This window comes from Felis catus, chromosome C2 (genome assembly GCF_018350175.1).
Source record: "Felis catus isolate Fca126 chromosome C2, F.catus_Fca126_mat1.0, whole genome shotgun sequence".
Lineage (NCBI taxonomy): Eukaryota > Metazoa > Chordata > Mammalia > Carnivora > Felidae > Felis > Felis catus.
The window spans coordinates 136,429,273-136,448,303 of NC_058376.1; the positions used below are offsets into that span (position 1 = coordinate 136,429,273).

Consider the following 19,031-nt stretch of genomic DNA (forward strand, 5'->3'; position numbering starts at 1 on the left):
GGCAAAATTTTGTCAACCTAGTATCACAAACTAGACTTTGAATTTCATTCAACCAACTAAAATGCATAGACTTCTTAAGCATCTGTCTACAATGCTTTCATTACAAACATCTACATCATTCTGAACTAGGCCTTTGGTGAGATGAAAGATTAACTCTAAGTGCTCATCAAGTTGTTTGGTGTTTTACAGAAAACAATACAATAAATCTTAAAATCCCAAATCAAATTTATTAGCAATACACATAGGCATATGAGTCCTACTTCAGTGACTACTGACATCTAACATATCTAAAACCAGAGTGGACTCAACATTTTAATGTTGAACACAGATTTAACATTTCTTTTTTTAAATGAATGAACTCCAAAAATATCACATGGTTGTTTTACACTTGATCCGGTCTGCATGTTGTAGCTCATCCAGAACATTTCTGATGGTCTCTACAGAAACTTCTCCTCTGTGATGTTTTTTTGATGCAAGATTCCATACATTTTCAAATTCTTCATCAGAAAGCCTGACACCAATGTTACATAATATCTCTGCAATCTAGGGGAAAAATTGAAAGTCAGACTGAGATCTATGTTTTTAAATTTGTATTTTAATATCTTTAATATTTTTAGAGTGCCTGGGTGGCTCAGTCAGTTAAGTATCTGACTCTTGATTTCAGCTCAGGTCATGATCTCATGGTTAGTGAGATCTTAATGAGCCATGTTGGGCTCTGCGCTGACAGACTGAGATTCTCTCTCCCTCTCTCTCTGCCCCTCCTCCACTCACACTCTAACTCTCTCTCTCAAAATAAATAAATAAGCATTAATGCAATTAAGAGGGTATTCACCTATACTGACCCATATATAAAATTACTTTCAACTATTTAAGTGTTTCTGGTTATTTTAAAAGGTAGTTGGGTGCCTGAGTGGCTCAGTCGGTTAAGCATCTTTGGCTCAGGTCATGATCTCACAGTTCGTGGGTTCAAGCCCCATGTCGGGCTCTGTGCTGACAGCTCAGAGCCTGGAGCCTGCTTTGGATTCTGTGTCTCCCTCTCTCTCTGCCCCTCCCCTGCTCGCACTCTGTCTCTCTCTCTCTCAGAAATAAATAAACATTAAAAAAAATTTTTTTAAGGTAGCAGCCAAATTCAAGCAGAAAGAATAAAAAGTTAGAGAAGACACATTGGATTTAAGTTCCATCTCACTCACTTCTTGTCACTAGGATCTTTTGTATGTCATGTAAACCCCTTGAAAATTCCCTTCTCTAAAATAGGATCATTTATAAAATGTCCCTAACTGGCCCAATATAAACTTTACAGTTGTGAATGTGCAAATGCCAGAGAGATAAAGCATGCATGAACAACTGAGCAAACTAAAATCTGAACATACTGAAAGCCAGCAAACTTTGGTTAGCAACCTCTCTGCAATGATAATTATTAAGGGAAAACATAAGGAAGGAAAGATAAGACATAGACGTAGAAAGAAATGTTAGAGTGAGTAGAGGAAATAAAAGATTTGAAAAAAAATTAAATTTAAAGGAGGAAAAACATTTATTATGAAGCACACAGAAAAAAAAAAAGCAGAGGGAAATAGAAAGAAAGGTTAGACAGTGAATAGGAAAGCCAAAGAAATAGAAGAGTTGCAGAATACATCTATTAAGCAGAATCTTAACAATTTAAAGATCCTGGAGAAATGATGTGCCCTCCTGGGAAATTAACCGTATGATCAACTACACTTGAAATTCAGAAGAGCTGCCAGAAGCTGCAGTTGTACAGCAAAACACCTCAGTGCCCCTGTGCAGAACAGCGTTTTCCTACTGCCCCACCCACAGTGACAGGTAAGGAGTGTCCCCACAGAGTCAACTCCTGAAGTGGCCTCCTCCTCCACTTCCTTTCCCCCTCCTCAGGAGGCATCCCTCCCTTAGGTCCCCATTCCATTGTAATACACAGATCAGCTGATCTTTCCAGAAACCCGTCCATTCTCACTCCAACCACTCATCTGGGTTCTTTTTTTTCCAGATGTGTGAGACAAAGGATGACTTCCTAGTTAAAAGAATTTTAGGCAACATGCAACAAGCAGATTTTTGTTTCTTTTGGCAACCCTGAACTTCTATTTCATATGGCCGTTAGAGTAATTAAGGGATGTGAAAACACAGTCTGGGGTGTCCCTTCTCTGATCCCCTGGGGTGGTCCCAAAGGCCAGGCAAAAGGCCTCTCCTCTGAGTTTCTCCCTTCCTCTGTCCCCTACCTCAGTGGGGATGAATTGTTAGAATGAATCTGTTATAATTAAGGTAGGAGTTAGTAAATTTTCAAGTAATCAACTCTTCATCTGAAGTCTCAGAAAGCATCATATGTCTACATGTCTCCTCATATCATTCCTAGCTCTGGATATGAGAGTTCTGAAGCAGCAGTTGTGTCCTAGAGTACACGCTGCCTTCCACGAGTGCAGATCAAGCAGGCTGACCATGCATTGCTATTAATCCTTGGCCCTAAGAACCCTAGTGGCTATTCTGATGTAGCTGGTCACTCCTGCTTTCTAACCCACCTAGGAAGAAAATCACCTGGAATATGAGGACCATGTTTTCTAACAAACAAAACAGAAACAAGATACATGGGCTGACAAAGGACATGGCAACAGGATGGAATATTTTAAATCAGATAGCAGTATATAAGGAGGGTGGCAGAGTGGCCCTTCTCATGCCTACTCTTTGGTTTTGGAACCATGAGATACTTACACAAGGAAAGGAGTGATCCCTTTTGATTGAGTTCCTTAGGAAAACATTTCTTGTTATACATAGGTCCTAGTGGATGTATCATATGAGAGTAATGTTTCCTATCACAGAGGAAACTCTGCTCCAAGAATTGTACCAAAATGTCACAACCAAACTAAATAGTATCCTTAAGAATCCTCTATTTGCGGATCCTGATGACTTTTGTAACATAAAAGCTCAACTTTTTAAAAGTCTAAAATTAAATAGTTGTTGATAAATAAGCATTTTCATCTTTGTGTGTTTATGCAAAGTTGACATGTCTTTCAACTCTTTTGAAATAATACACTCTACCTCTTTTTTAGATCTTGTCTTGAAGAAGTCTCTTTCAAACACTCCTTTCTGGCCAAAGATGGTAGGATGTAGTAATGAATAGGCATTGCCCTCTTCACCATAATTAGTTCTATCACTGATGCGACGAATTCGGGGGGCAGGGATATCAGACCGAATGGTTGGAACACCATAGATGGGATAGCCTAGGACATCAATGAGAGAGGAAAACAGACATTCTACAACTGAGCTATACAATACAGTAGCTACCAGTCACCTGTCACTATTGAGTACATACTTGAAATGGGGCTAGTCGGGGGTGCCTCGGTGGCTCAGTCCATTAAGCATCTGACTCTTGATTTCGGCTTGCGTCATGATTTCACATTATGAGATTGGGCCCTGCATTGGACTCTGCATGCCTGAGATTCTCTCCCTACCTCTCCCTCTGCCCCTGCCTTGCTTGCAGGCATGCACTCACTCTCTCTCAAAAAATAAAAAAGAAATATTAAAAAAAAAAGAAAAAAAGAAAAAGAAATGGGCTAGTCCAAGTTGAGATGTGATGTAAGGGTAAAATACACACTGAATTTCAAAGATTTAGTACTCCCAAAAAAGTGAAATATTTAATCATATTGTATTGATTACTTGTTGAAAAGGTATTTGGAAGATCTATGTATTACATATAAAGTGTATATACTATTAAAATTGATTTCACCTGTTTCTTTTTCCTTCTTTTTTTTGTGAGAGAGAGAGAGTGCAAGCAGGAAGGGGCAGAGAGAGAGAGGACAGAGGATCCAAAGCGGACTCTGCACTGAGAGCAGTGAGCCCAACATGGGGCTTAAACTCACAAACTGTGATCATGACCTGAGCCAAAGTTGTATACTCAACGACTAAGCTACCCAGGCGCCCCTCCCTGTTTCTTTTTCTTAATGTGACTACTAAAATTTTTTAAATACATATAACTCCAATTATATTTTTATTGGACAGTACTATTCTAATGGGAGTAGAAGCTCATTACACCAGAATATATGGCATATCTAAAAAATCCAGTTAAGAAAAACATGCAAATCCTTAGTCATGTCCTTAGTCTCAGGAAGTGATCTTGACCAACATAAAATAATCTAACTAACCAAGAATCATCATGCTCAATATTAAGATAATGAGGTGTTATGAGTTGAACCATATTCTCCCCAGATTTATATGTTAAAATCCTGACCACCAGTACCTCAGAATGTGACCTTATTTAAAAACAGAGTAATTGCGGGGTACCTGGGTGGCTCAGTTGGTTAAGCATCCAACTTCAGCTCAGGTCATGATCTCATGGTTTGTGGGTTTGAGCCCCACATCATGCTCTATGCTGACTGCTTGGAGCCTGGAGCCTGTTTCCGATTCTGTCTCCCTCTCTCTGCCCCTCCCCTGCTCATGCTCTGTCTTTCTCTCTCTCTCTCAAAAATAAACATTAAAAAAAAGAAAATAAATAAATCATTAAAAAAATAGTCATTGTATTTGTGATTAATTAAGATGAGGTCATACTGGAGTAGAGTAGGCCACGCATCCAATGTGAGTGGGGTCGTTACAAAAGGGGGCATCTCACACAGGAGAACACCATGTGAGGGTGAAGGCAGGTATCAGGGTGATACAGCAGAAGCCAAGGAACACCAAAAATTGTCAAAATCTAGGAGAGGAGCCTGGAACAGATTCTCCCTCACAGCTCTGGAAGGAACCAACTCCCATCAATACCCTGGCCTCAGACTTTCAGCCTCCAGAACCATAAGATGATAAATATCTGTTGTTTGAGCCATCCAGTTTGCAGTACTTGTTATGGCAGCCCTAGCAAACTAGCAGAAGGAGAATGAAGATACAGAGAAGAGTTTTGTGACAGCTCTTCAAATATTTGAAGGCAAATCTCTTTGTAGCTAAGAATCACATGGTTTATAAGTCTCCTAACAGTTGGTGAAGTCTGCGTAATATTCAATATTCTGCTCATCATAGATCAATTTCATTAGTGTTGAGAGAATCATATTACTTGGGTCATCATTAACAATAGTTCAGTTCTCCCTACATTTACTGAGACCCCCCTGGTTGCTTCAAATACAGAACTGAATCAAAGGTCCTAGGCTTTGAGAAACAGCCTAATGAAGATAAGAGACTGGGGATAATACAAGGACAAAGAACACTTCTATGTTTGCTGATCCTTTTAGAACTCAGCAAATAACGTGACATACTCACAAAGAGAAGGAGCAGCTCCTACAACCGCATTGATCTCAGAAGAAGTTGTCTTATAGTGATTAGAAACTTGATCACTTGGCCTCAGAAGTGTCCGGAGAGTCTTTTCTGAGCTCCCTGGTTCTTTTAAGACAGTATCTTCTGGCTTTATCAGGAGAGTTGGTTCAGATTCTTCAATATTAGCCTCCGCAGGGTTTGCACAATCTGGTTTTCTACCTTCAAGCAAAGAGGGAAAGGCGGGGGAGTCGGGGGGGGGGGGAGTACAGGAAGAAATTACTACTTGGTGCTTACTGCTCTACAGCAAAATCCATTTTCCTGGTTAGTCCCTCCTTGCTGGTGGAGACAGAGACTGGGCTGATGGAAACCCTCCACTGAAGCCAGCGTCCCACTGTGGGAGAGCAAGGGCAGGCTGATGACATATATGGGAATCCCAATGTAGCCTAAGGTTTCTTCTTGCCACTCCACTCGCTTTACTCTAAAATAAAGCTTTTAAATCTGAGAGACCAAATGAAACCATGGAACCTATTTCTCCTTAAAAAAAAAAAAAAAAAATTAGAATTTATTTTCATATTTAACTTGAACTACAGGATTACCAGAGTTGTTTCCAGAGTTCTCCCCCAAGGAGAGAGGGAGAAGGCATATCAGGGTTGTAAATTCCACCCATGCCTGATGGTGGCAGGGAACCCCATTTATTGCAACATTTGGACTGGCAGTGAGAACACAGCGTAAGCTCAAGAACCGATTATATAAATCATATAGGGTTAGGTTATATACCTCCTCGAATCGGTATATAAAAGAAAACCCTGAGGTAAAACTCCAATTCTAAGACTCTGTCTTTTTGAAGATTTACTTTACTGAGTCATTCCGGAACTTAGGACTGAATTCCTGACACAGCTTTTTCACAGACCTGGTAGCTACACAGCCAGCACCAGAGGGCGCTGTGGTCTTTCAATTTCTAGAAGAACTCTCAGGGTTCTGGGAAAGCCCAAGCAAGGGTTGCAAAGGCAAATGGAACCCCAGTATCAGATTGGGGTGAGAACCATGGCAAACCAGAAAAGACATGCCTATCTAAAGTCTGCAGCCCCTATTCAGCTCCTGCCAGTTGTTGCCATGAACACTTTCAGACCTTGTGTTCCAAAACCTCTAATGCTGTCCCTGCACCCCTCAAAAGGCAGAAATCTGGACAAAGTATGAGAAACAGTTTCTCAGAAAACTGTTAGAAAGCTACTTCCTTATTAACTAACTGGAATTTTTTTTTTAATTTCAAAAGTAAAAAAATAATAAATAAAAAACAGTAACTTGAAAGAAAGAAATGAAGGAAAGAAAAGGAAAGAAAAGAAAAGAAAAGAAAAGAAAAGAAAAGAAAAGAAAGAAAAGAAAAACAAAGAAAGGAAGAAAGAAAGCAAGCCACTACCTTAGAACACTTACCTCTTTTCCTCTAGAAGTCAACAGTAATATAGAATTTGATATAAGAAAATTCCTGTCAGGGGCACCTGGGTGGCTCAATCAGTTGAAATTCAGTTGAAACTTTTGATTTCAGTTCAGATGGTGATCCCAGGGTTGTGGGATCGAGCCCCACGTCAGGCTCTGCACTAAGCATGGAACCTGCTTAAGATTCTCTCTCCCTCTCCCTGTGTCCCTCTCCCCGCCAACCCCTACTCACCTGTGCTCACACTCTCTCTCCAAAAAATTAAAAAAAAAAAAAATTCCTGGCGAAACATTCCTGAGCCCTTCCTGACTAAACCACTGGCCACTATCTTAGAAGATTCTGAGAAGGTGAAAAATTTCAAGGACTCCATTGAAAATGGCTGATGAAGTCAGAACCCAAAAACCAAGAACAATTTGAAAATCTGGTTTCAAACCAGCTTCAGCCCTCGGCCACTATTCCATGGGTTGTGCCAAGAAGAAAATAAATCTATCGCCCCTTTGTATTTCTGAGAGGACGAGGGTAGAAATGTTTTCCATAAATTCTTCATTAGGCAGAGAAGAACTTCCTGCTTTCCTTGTGGTTAGAATAGAAAGGCCATCTCAGAAACCCATAAGGGGTCACACATCATCAATAAAGCCCCAAATTTGGTTTTGACCTTGCAGGAAGGCATGACCCAGAAATAAAAGTAAAAACAGTAATAACTTCACTTTTTAGAGAAAAATATTCCAAGAGGAGATAAAAAACGTAAACAGTCTTTTAAAAAAGTTAATCTTCCTTAATAATCAAGATTTGAACATTAAAGCAAACAAGGTATCATAACAACTAAATTACAAGCATGTTTGAAATAATACTCAGTGGTAGCAAAGTTAGGGTCAAACCTCAAAGATTTTGCTGATACAATCACAGACTGCTACAATCATTTAGAAAAGCAAAATGAAAATACAGAGTTCTTCTGGGACAATAATAACATTCATAAGAAATGAGATATAATTAGAAACAAAGCTTTTTGAGTGTTATCAATATTACTTTCAAAATATCTGGAAACAACCTAAATTTCAAAGAGTAAGGAAATGGCTTAGTAATTCATAATATATCAGCATGAGGGAACTGAAAATGAAATTTACAGAAAAGTTTACCATAAAACTATTTCTTAATTCCATAGAAATTTGAAAGCTAAAGTTTAAAAAGTCAAATAAAAATGGTACATTCACTGTGATTTTAGCTACATTTAAAATATACACACATGTCCATATACATAGTATTATGTCTATCAATATATGGTTAGTGATGTAGGAAGTCAATGTAAGAAAATGTAAAAGAAGTGTTCTTACGTCAAATTCTATTTTACTGTTGACTTTTCCTGGGGGAGGGGAGCTAATTAAGACAATGGTTTTCAAACAGTTTTCTGAGGAACTGTCTTTAGTGTTTTAGGTCTCTGTGTAAACTGTTTTGCTTTTAATTTTTTTCTTCTGAATGAGGAGTACATAGTTCCAAATTCAAGAGATACAAACACCTAGATTAAAATGTGAGTCTTGCTGCCACCGTGTCCCTTAGCTACCTGGTTCCCCTTAAATGTCATCAAACTCTTTCCTGTCCTTCCACAGGTATTCTATGGATAAACAAGCAAATAATATATGTATGTGCATATTTAATATTATATATTAAAGTTGACAAGAGTCAAGCTTCTAGAAAAGTAAAAATATAAAAGTCCCTTGAAGAAGTTAGCAAATCTTCAAAAATTAAATACCTTTAATAATGACCCTCTCTTCATACTCTTTCAGAGGCATTTTATCTTTCCAGTTAAGAAAATTTGCAAACTCTAGGTAGTTAATCAGTCCATCTTTATCCACATCACAGTAGTCAAATAGCTGGGCCAGGAGCGTCTCATCTAAGTGCAAGCTGACCTGATCACAAGCCTCCCGAAGCTCAGCCTTATCTATCGCCCCGTCTCCATTCTGTTAGACACAAAGCAGAAAAAGATGAAGCAAGCATCATCTTTAAGAGCAGAGTATGCAACATCTGTTATTTCATTTAAGAAAAAAAAAGAGATCTATCACATAAATTCAATGAATTTATCTTATTTTTTCACAAAAGAGCAGGCAGTTATTAAGGTAAGTCTTCATTGTGTCATCCTAACATGCGCACAGTAATTCCAACCCTGGTTGGAGCAGGGTGTGGCTCAGAATCTTTGTTCATTCTATTTTAATAATTTTTTTTCCAAATACTTTTTTTCTTTAAATCACGTTGTGGTAGGGCAGGTGTAACCATGATTTGTGCTTGACATTTCATTTAACCAACATCTTGTGCTTTTGACAGCTTTCTACCATTTCCCATACTTTCAAAGTTTTTAACGCCTCTGGTGCTCAAACAGCACTAAATGGCCCTCCACTCCACTCTCTGGTAATGAGGGGAAATTGGGGAAGTAATTGTAGGCCAAGTGCACAGAGGTATAGCAGACAGTTGCCTGCTTGTTGTTAACATTCCTATGGGCAAGAGGGACATGCTACCAATCTGGCCCATTGTAACAATTAGCACTAAGATTCATCCTAGTAGGGGAAGCAGGAGAATTTCCACCTTCTTCCAGACAACAGCTAAAGGAGTACCTACACTGTGTGTGGAAGGAGGGAAATTTATGAAGGCTATGGGCAGGAACCAGCTGGTTTCCCTTGGGAACTAAAGGGGCAGAACACGTAATGCTTGTTAAGGAGGAAGGGCAAGAGCTGAGACGTCTTACCACTCTGGAGACTCCTCCTGGAGTCTATCAACCCTTAAGTCCATTTGGAGAGGAGAGTAAAAGGTCTGAGTATTTTTGCAGTGCGTCCTAGCTGCTATAAGGGAGCTTTGGCCCTCTCAGAGAAATTTCCCTGAGACAAACTCCCAAGAGGTGATAAATGACTCATTGACTAGTATTCAGCTCTTACACTCAGGACTGGGTTTACAGTGCTGATGAAGGTGATCCCTGGAGAATGAGGAACTGACCAATAAACTCTAGATAAATTCCTGCAGTCAGATCCCTAGTCCTGGAAAACATCCCTGATGCCTGTGTTGAAAGAGAATGAGAATTTAAAACATATTATCTCGACAGGGGGGCTGCAAATTCCCTGGACTAATGTAGACTACTTTATAAAAATCTCTGCTGCAAGCCCAAGTCAAACAAAAATGTGAACCCCATAGCCCTAGCTGAAAAGCTATGTAGGATATGGCTGTTAAATCAAAACTGAAACAGATGGTGCCAACAGTGATGACTTCAATGCCCAATATAGGGATTTGCGTGGAATGAAAACTTTGGTGGTTTGTTTCATTGAGCTACATACCACTCAAAACTCAAAGTGAATGTTTCTTATTCACCAGGTAGTGAGTCACTCTCTCCCTCTGCACCCTTGATTCCTCCCTCCTCCATGCACCAACCTCAACTACTCTAAGGAGAAAGATGACTAGATGTGGGACCAAGGTCTCCCTGTCCCCAAGGGAGATCAAATGCCACATTCATCTGTTCAAGTAAACTGCCTAACTTCAGAGGGGCGAAGTCACGTACTTTTATGGCCTCTTTGGATATAAGTGCCAAATTGATCATCCTACTCAGTCTCTATGGGGAGGAGATGTCTGGATTCAGCTAGTGGGGTGTGGGCAGGGTTTGCTCAAAGTGGAGAAGGAAAACTAGCAATATATTATTTCTGTAGCAGAATATATTATTCCACTACTGAATGTATAACTGGTACTGATGCTTTACATGTTTGTATTATGAATGAGCCACAAGTAGAGGATGCTAGTACCTTTGGGGTCACACAACCCTAATGACCCCTTTGAGTTACAAGTCTCTGTGACTAATGATTTTGACACTTAGAGTCTCTGGGTCTGGTTTACTAACGTGCTGTGGTTTTTAACCTCAATGAGAGCTATGGAGGATCAAAATGGACAGTCAATCTACTCAGTGGGCAGAACTCAAGGCTACTCGCATTGCTCTGGCCAATATTCCCCTTGATGAACCTGTTATATTTTTACTGACTCTTGGACTATTGCCAATGGCCTGCTTGTTTGGTTTGCCATTTGGAAAACTACAGACTGGAAGATTAAAAACACTTCTTTTTGAGTCTGAAAACTATGGTAACAAATCATAGCTCCTGACTGAACCATGTGAGTAAGTCATATAGATGCCTATGATAAGGGTCCCTTCTCTGCCCATTCTCAGACTGAAATCAAGCTTCTGACTGAGCGTAAATCATCCACAGTGCCACCATTGCTGCCTGGATCCGTTGTTGTACCAGACACGGCGACACACCAATCATTACAAAGAAAACCACTCCACGTCTCTGAGGCAGAGGCTACCACACCACATGCCTTACTTTGACTCCTGCCAAAAGTTGGCCAATCTGTCTACATGGAACCTGTGTCCCCTCTCAGAGCTATTAGTGGTGCATCACACTGTTGACACATTTTCAAGCTATGGAGTTGCCATTCCAGTTTAATCAGCCAGCTCCAAGCACAAGACGATGGCCCATGAAACTAATCTGAGTCTTGTGTTTTGCTTTCTGGGCCATTTTCAGCCTGACAATGGTGTGTCTTATAGCAAAAGTGTTACTCAACAATGAGCTATTGGTCAAGGTATTCAGTGAACCTTTCCTACACCCAACCATCCATAGCCATCTGGTAGGACTGAGCTTTGGAATAACCTTCTCAAAAATTGTCTGTCTACCTCACCAGCTTCTGGCTCATATCCAATGGGTCTCATCACTGAATACTGCTGGCCTTAAAAGGAATAATGTCATCTCAGCTACTTCCTGGGTAATACTTAGAATAAAAGGATTTGGAATGATATAGACCTATTTTGAAAATTTGGGACTCTGCTGTGACCATGATGAGTCTTTTTATTTCCCTTCTAGATTTTAAATTTCTGAAGTCAAAAGTCTACACATAGTCTGGAACAATGTCTGATGTACAATGAGAGTTCAATAAAATAAAGAATTAATCCTCTAAGCTAAGAAGATTCATTCAGGAAATCATGGCTTGTTTATTCTGTTTCGTTTTGTGTTTTTCATTAAACTAAATCTGGGCATCCAATCATATAAGATTCAAATAATCAAAAATTATCCTACAGCTGTACCAGGAAGACCCACATCTTATTACCCTCTCAGAAAAAAAGCTCCTCGAGGACACTGAGCACTACATTATACATATTAAAAGTTAACTATTTAAAAGGTATATCAAAATTAAATAATTCTCAGTAATTTCCTCTCTGCTTAATTTAATTTTATCATAAAGAATGTGCCTGGTGGTTCACTAAGATAATCAACAGCTATTAAGATGATCGTCTTGACTATAATTACATTTTAAATGAAGAATTTTTAAAAAGCAGAGCACCATGTATTGTGGTAGATTCTCTTATTTGTATCAGTGCTATCTAAATTTATCACACATGGGGCGCCTGGGTGGCTCAGTCGGTTAAGCGTCCGACTTCGGCTCAGGTCATGATCTCGCGGTCTGTGAGTTCAAGCTCCGCATCGGGCACGGTGCTGACAGCTCAGAGCCTGGAGCCTGTTTTGGATTCTGTGTCTCCTTCTCTCTCTCTGACCCTCCCCCGTTCATGCTTTCTCTCTGTCTCAAAAATAAATAAATGTTAAAAAAATTTTTTTAAATAAATAAATAAATAAATAAATAAATAAATAAATTTACCCCACTATGATCTTTGTAAGATACTTGTATTTGAGTCAAGTTTAAAATGTACTTATTTTAGCTTACATATTTTAAGTCTGAAGATTCATTTTTAAATTACCTGTAAATAGAATTTGTCTCTGTTAGAAACCAGAGAAACAGTTGAATGCTTACATTTTCTTTAAACACAACTTTGCAAGAAATGCAGTGGGTGACTGATTGGTGTTTGTCCCTGCATAATTGGTACAAATATAAATGAGACAGTTAACCCACTTTTTATTCATCAGTACAACACAGGCACACAGACCCCTAATCTAAAAAAACAAAGAAACTGAATGGATTAAACTGAATAAGCCAATGAGTAATCAAGATTTTTTTTTAAGATAAAAAATGTGAAGTGTAACTTTTCCAAAACTGTGCTCAACATTGGAAGGGAGATATAAACATTATCTTTTCTCTTTGAGATAAACTAAAATCATTCTGCTCAGGGTTTTTTCTTCTCAAATCAAAATTATGATGCGCTGCATCATTACAGGTTTATTTAGGAGCTTTTATTTGTTTATATTGGACTCATTCTAAAATAGTTTGAGGCTGCCTAGAAAAATGAGTACAATGAAACAGAGCCCGAAAAGTGAGGAAATCAGAGCAAAGAGAAAATAAAGATGGACTAAAATAAGAAGAAACTGGAATAAAAAGAGTACACAAAATGTATGCTGTAAGATCATGTTCACAAAACTAGATGTGTGCTGTTGAATTGGCTCTGAGCTTCCTGGAGGCCAACTCAAAAAGGTATTCACAATCAGTACAAAATCCATGCTACTCATGAGGTAAAAACAAACCAGATACTTAAATGAAACACAATTATTTCCTTTAGAAAGAATGGGTTTCTCTATATAAAGAGGATGCATGTGACAAAAATAAATAACAGCCTCAGCGGCATACTACTAAAATTGTGCCACATTTCACAAGAGATTTGCACAATAGTGCACCTTAGTATAAGCCAAAGGCAGTGCAGCTCGGTAAAAACAATCCTGTGATGGCCTAAAATGGTGTGAGGTTATTACGCAGCCCTAGCTTTATCTGACTTTTTCAAAGTTTACAATTTAGAGTAGCTTGAAAACTGAATGATTTTACACTCTCAAAACTGAAACCACAACCACTCCCCCAGGGGAGAGACGTTCTAAGTCTGACTTGGACCTTGACAGCACTACGTGTACATACTCAGCTTTAGGTATAAATGACCTAGACCCAGGAAGTCTTCCCTGGGGACCTAGGGTGCCACCCCCTCCCCTTGCTCCCAGCACAGTACAGTTAAATCTGTCTCAGCGGTTCTCAAATTGAATGTGTATCAGGGCTGCAGGGCTTGTTAGTCAAACTGAATGTGTATCAACCTGCAGGGCTTGTTAAAACACCGTCGCTAGGCCCCAACCCCGTGTTCCCCAATACAGTAGGTCTGGGGTGGGCCTTAGATTGTGCATTTCTAACAGGTTCCCAAGTGACCCTGACAGTGATAAAAGAACCACACTTTGGTAACCACTGATCTACTCCAGGGGTCAGTAAACTTTTACCGTCAAGAGCCAAAAAGCAAGTATTTTAGTTTTTGCAAGCTATTCGGTCTCTGATGCCCTATTCGGCATCTATAGTGCAAAAGCAGCCATAGAAAACATTCAAAATGAATTGGCCTATAAAACTATTTACGAAAACAGGTGGTGGACTGGATTTGACCCATGGGCCTTAATCTGCTGACCCCTGATCTACACCAACCTGCCAGAATCTGTAAGCCCATGCATAGTCCCAAAAGTTCTGTTCAACTACTGACCTTGTCATAGTGCCTGAAGGCTGCCAGCAAAGTCTCAAAGTTCTGGTAGTTAACTTTCTTCAAGTGGTGTCGCACTGCTGCAATCAGGGCTCTCTGTCTATCCTTGCCTCGAAGATACTCACCCGGAAGTCTGTTATGGATGAGATCACCAGCTCCTATTAAAGAGGGAGAGAAAAAGTCTTTCATCTGAATTCAGATAAAGTCTGTCAATATTATTCCCATCCTAAAAGAGAGAATGATCTAGCAACTTCTTTGAATGAAAAAACCTTATGCCTAACTCTGATTCTATTATGCAGTGTGTTAAAAACAAAAACAAAAATCTTGTATATGAGGGGGACAAAACATAAGAGACTCTTAAATACAGAGAACAAACTGAGGGTTGCTGGAGTGGTTGTGGGTGGGCGGATGGGCTAAATGGGTAAGGGGCATTAAGGAAGACACTTGTTAGGATGAGCACTGGGTGTTATACATAGGGGATGAATCGCGGGAATCTATTCCGGAAATCATTATTGCACTATATGCTAACTAACTTGGGTGTAAATTAAAAAATAAATAAACTTTAAAAAATCCTTGTATATAAAAAAGAACATAAAATAACTGATAAAACTTAATACTTCTGACAAAATGAATGTGGGGGAAGGGGATTCATCAGCCCTCCTAGGCTGTCTTTCCTAAGATCGTGAAGCCCTTGCCTATGTGCCTCTTAGCAAACATTTGTCTACAATGCTGAAGATCTGAAAGTGGGGCAGAGTCCATAAGGGACCACTCTATATGCCTTGAAGTTAATAAACCTCTGGGATCCCTTATAAAAATGGAACTCAAATTACCTACTCCCTTCTAATATGAATTTCCAGTCTGCCTTCATTCTGCATATCAAGTTTCCATTTCTCAGCCCCACTTCCCCAGTACAACCACCTACACAGGAGACCAGCCCTCATCACAGTTCCATTAATTGAGTCCTGACCCACAATCCCCTCAGTTATCTGGAAGTAATAAAGTCTCCAGTCTACCTACTACATGCCCCCTAGACCTGGACCTTGCTTCCACTTATCCTTCATGACTTCCCCAGATTATGACACAAAGAAAGTACAAACATACACTCTGCCTCTAAGCCCCATTCCTTGTCAGAAAATGGATTCCTTGGATGTTAATGGTGACAGAGATCAGAGTAGAGTTGACCCCATTGCTTCAGATGCGATGGCTTGGTGGACGTCACCAGAAGGAACCTTTTGCCTCAATTCATGCCAATGCCCTTCCTTCCTGCTTTCTTGGGGGCAGGGTCGTGTTGGCAGTTGACTGTCATATCCTAGATGGAATCATTTAAATCACTACATTGGTGCAGTTTGCAGCAACTAGTATTTATACCTGCTCTGTGTAAGTCCCTATATTAGGCTCTGTCAAGGGTCTCTTTTAATAGGTGCTCATTGCACCTCTGAGATTCTTACTTACTATAAAATCAGGCGCTAATCCCACCTATTCTGATAAAAGTCATGTTTTTACGGGTAGATATGGGTGAGAAGCCTACAACTAAGGCTGGCTCCAGGAACTTGGCAAGTGCCTCAGAACAAAGTCATCTGAAGTGGAATCAGCTATCATCGGACCACCCTGAAGTGGGCAAAGCATAAATGGCTTCGTGAGAGGAAATCATGACAGTGAAAGTGATTTTTGACAGATAAGCATGGCTTCTTCTGTTCCTCCACATTCCTTCCCCCTAATATAAACCCTGTGGGTGGCTCTTCTGTAAGACAGAGGTCCTCATTCCTCCATAAGATGGCTCTTGATTGAGTTTTTACCTTCAGAGGCCTTCCCTCTCCATTAACATCCAAAAGGAACATTTGAATGATGGTTTTTTTCAACTCCACCTGGTTTTGCCACTATACTCTTCACTAGGTATAACCCCTGGTGAGTGATATATATGCTGATATCTTCTCCTGGCCTGGCCCTGAAAGAATATTTTATAAAGCTCATGTCAAGTCACTTGCAATTACTCAAGAGTCATCTCTAAAGAGCTGAAATCAGGAGTAAAGTTCCGGCCCCGAGAGACCGTGACCTGGCTACCATTCCACGGCCATCAGAAAAGCCAAGCAAGCTCTTTCATTGTACTCTGCCTGCAACCAATTCCCATGATGCAGCACTGTCCACTGGTCTTGGTTCTGGTGCATACTCAGAGCTGGGCACAACCCTTACACGCTTCCTGGAGGCATCTTAACATACCCAGTAACTCCAGGCCTTAAGGATGAGACATTCTTTGCACAGCTGCCTTTATTTCCATAAGTAAGTGTAAAGGAGAAATTCAGGCCCAGTAAAGAAATCAGTAAGTCCCTAGAAGCAGGAGCTTTCTGCAGAATAAATGCTATTCATTGACCCCAACAATGGTCACAAAAGGTGAGAACCTACAGTTAATCTGTCTCCATCCATAAACTCCAGAAAAAAGTCCAGAGAGGACTTATCAGTCCCCTTTCACAGTTCAACTATGCAAGTTCAACTATGCAGCACCAATGCTGGTACTGATACTTACATCTTTTTAAAATTATTAATGTCAGTGTTCTTCCTTTTCATTTTGTAACACTATCTTATTCAATTTGTAAGGATAACTTCGATCAACTATTAGGAAATTTGTCAGTGCTGTCAAACTGTCAAAATGATAAACTATGTGTTGGATTCACCAATTCATGCTATAAATATTTGTGAAAAATGTACTGTATGCTAGACCCCGGGGATCCAACAGATAGCAAGATGAAGCACCCACCAGCATGAAGCCTACCCTCGCCTAAGCAGAATTTACCATGATTACCTATTTACTTTTCAGGCTCATTGATGCATTTCCTAAATCATCTCTTAACCACTCTTACAGGTAAGAAGAGCCTCTAAGACAGTTAGGCATACATTAAACATGCAACAATTCATCTAAAAAACAGACCCAAAATACAATCTCCTAATTAATGTGATTAATGTTGGTCGAAAACACTATTGCATAAGCTCAATAAATATACATCTTATTTGTCAGTGAGTGGGCTTTAGCTAAAGCCTTTTCAACAGCCGTTCTTCAACTTGAGTTTAAGCATACATAAGAGCCTGCTTGATCAGCACGTCTGGGCACAGGTTCCAGGAACCTGCATATTTCATAAATTCCCTGGGTGATTTTAATGCAGGTAGACTGCAGACTCTTTGAAAACCACTGATACACGGCCTAATCCTGACAAGCCTTAGCCTAGTCTTGCCTTTGGATATCTACCGTACAGATGGCTCAGAAAGAAAGACAAAATCCTGGCAAGTTTCTTCTGCCACTTTATGGATTAATCGATTGATTGGCTGGTGGGAAGAGAGTGGTTCTTAATTATGTGATTGTAGAGTAGAGGGGTTTCTCAAATTTCAATGTGCCTACAATTCATCTGGGAATATTTCAAAATGCAGTTTCAGATTCAGTAGGCCTGGGGTGGAGCCTGGGACTCTGTATGGCTTAGAAACTCTCAGGGGACACCAACATTGCCAGTCTGCACACCACATTGAGTGACAAGAGCCTCGTCCAATGTTTGAATTCACCAAAAAGCTGCTTCGCTCACTTTCGTGTATTTAACACAGGCCATATTTATTTTCTAAATAAAGCTCTGAGCCTTGACTACACTTAAGGTATTCATTCACAAAGGCTTTAAACTGTACATATTTCAAACGTAATATGAACATTTTTTTCTCTCCTGTGCTACAAATTGTTCTCATTAATGTTAATGTAATGTTTTAAGCCTTTAAAATTAGAAGCTTTGAGGGAAGGAGATGGTGAATTTAACAGCATAACTTTGTGGGGATGTTGCTGTTTGTTTTTTAAGGGGAAAGTTTGTATATTTACCATACTCCTCGGCACGGAGACAAGATCCAAACGTGTGGTCTGGGGGAACATTCATTGTTTCTGCAATGCTATCAAAGAAAACAAATCCTTTAGTTAAAACACTCAGCACACGGCATCTCTGGAATTTAGAATACACTTGCCATATGTTTTTAATAGCCTATATTTCTCCTATAACCAACTATGAAGATCAAACAGAAGTTCTCCAAAAGATCTTCTGTCCAACCTCCCGCTTGCATTAGCAATGGCTATATATGCTTTCCCTGGCCTTCAGAAGCCCAGAGTTAAGAAGAAAATTAAGAACAGACTCAAAGCAGAATACGGAAATAGAGACAAACAGGCAGACAGACAGACACAGGGAAGAGAGAGAGAAAATGTAACATGATAAATTAAATTTCTAATATCCCAGAAATAAAGCTTTACACAAAATTCTCCCTCCCTTTTCTCCGAATGCCCTCTTCATTTCAGAGGACTCAGCACTTTCCTTGAACCCCAGGCTCTACGGAGTAGAGTTCCCTGATTAATACGAAAGATGACTTTTTAAATTAACGGATAGCACCTAACAGAAAACAAACCAACATTTACCACAAGAGCACTGTTTAAATTCCATCCAAAGACACTATCAATTCAAAGTTAATTATTAACTTACGGATCTAAAACTCTTCCAAGTTGATGTTGAAACTTTTCTTTGAAATCATCAACTCTCTTAGATACAACCTTAGCTCCTCTTTTCCTATAAAATTAGAAAATTGTCAACCTAAGTATTCTTGGTTGCCAAATACACATATGGTGAGGAATACCATAGTATCATTTGAGTCATCAAAACATACATCCAGTTTCAAAAAAAATGCTGTATGCTAAAAAAATCTGTATATGTTCATTCTTCTATCATTTATATTCTATTATAAAGATAAGTTTATAGTAGAATATAAAATTTTGTGTAAAGAATAAGACAAGCAGATTTAACATTTTTTTCAGTAAACACAACCAAGGTGTTAATATCATTATCACAAATGCAACTCCTAAAATTTCTAAGTTTAAGCAACAAATAA

At 39.5% G+C, this 19,031-nt stretch overlaps 1 protein-coding gene across 3 annotated transcripts in view; it reads right to left on the bottom strand.

Moving 5' to 3' along the window:
* Positions 1-207: 207 nt before the first annotated feature.
* Positions 208-19,031, bottom strand: part of EFHB (EF-hand domain family member B) — a 50,513-nt gene continuing 31,689 nt past the window's right edge. For 2 of the 3 annotated variants that reach the window (XM_023260590.2, XM_003992159.5), the window contains 7 exons: positions 18,629-18,712; positions 17,983-18,050; positions 14,139-14,293; positions 8,418-8,625; positions 5,245-5,457; positions 3,043-3,224; positions 208-543 (listed from right to left, as the gene is read on the bottom strand). In XM_023260590.2, the coding sequence (XP_023116358.2) occupies positions 370-543; positions 3,043-3,224; positions 5,245-5,457; positions 8,418-8,625; positions 14,139-14,293; positions 17,983-18,050; positions 18,629-18,712 (1,084 nt within the window). In that variant the 3' untranslated portion in view covers positions 208-369. Of the gene's footprint in view, positions 544-3,042; positions 3,225-5,244; positions 5,458-8,417; positions 8,626-14,138; positions 14,294-17,982; positions 18,051-18,628; positions 18,713-19,031 lie in introns of those variants that run through there. The other variant, XM_045037665.1, reaches the window with a different exon arrangement.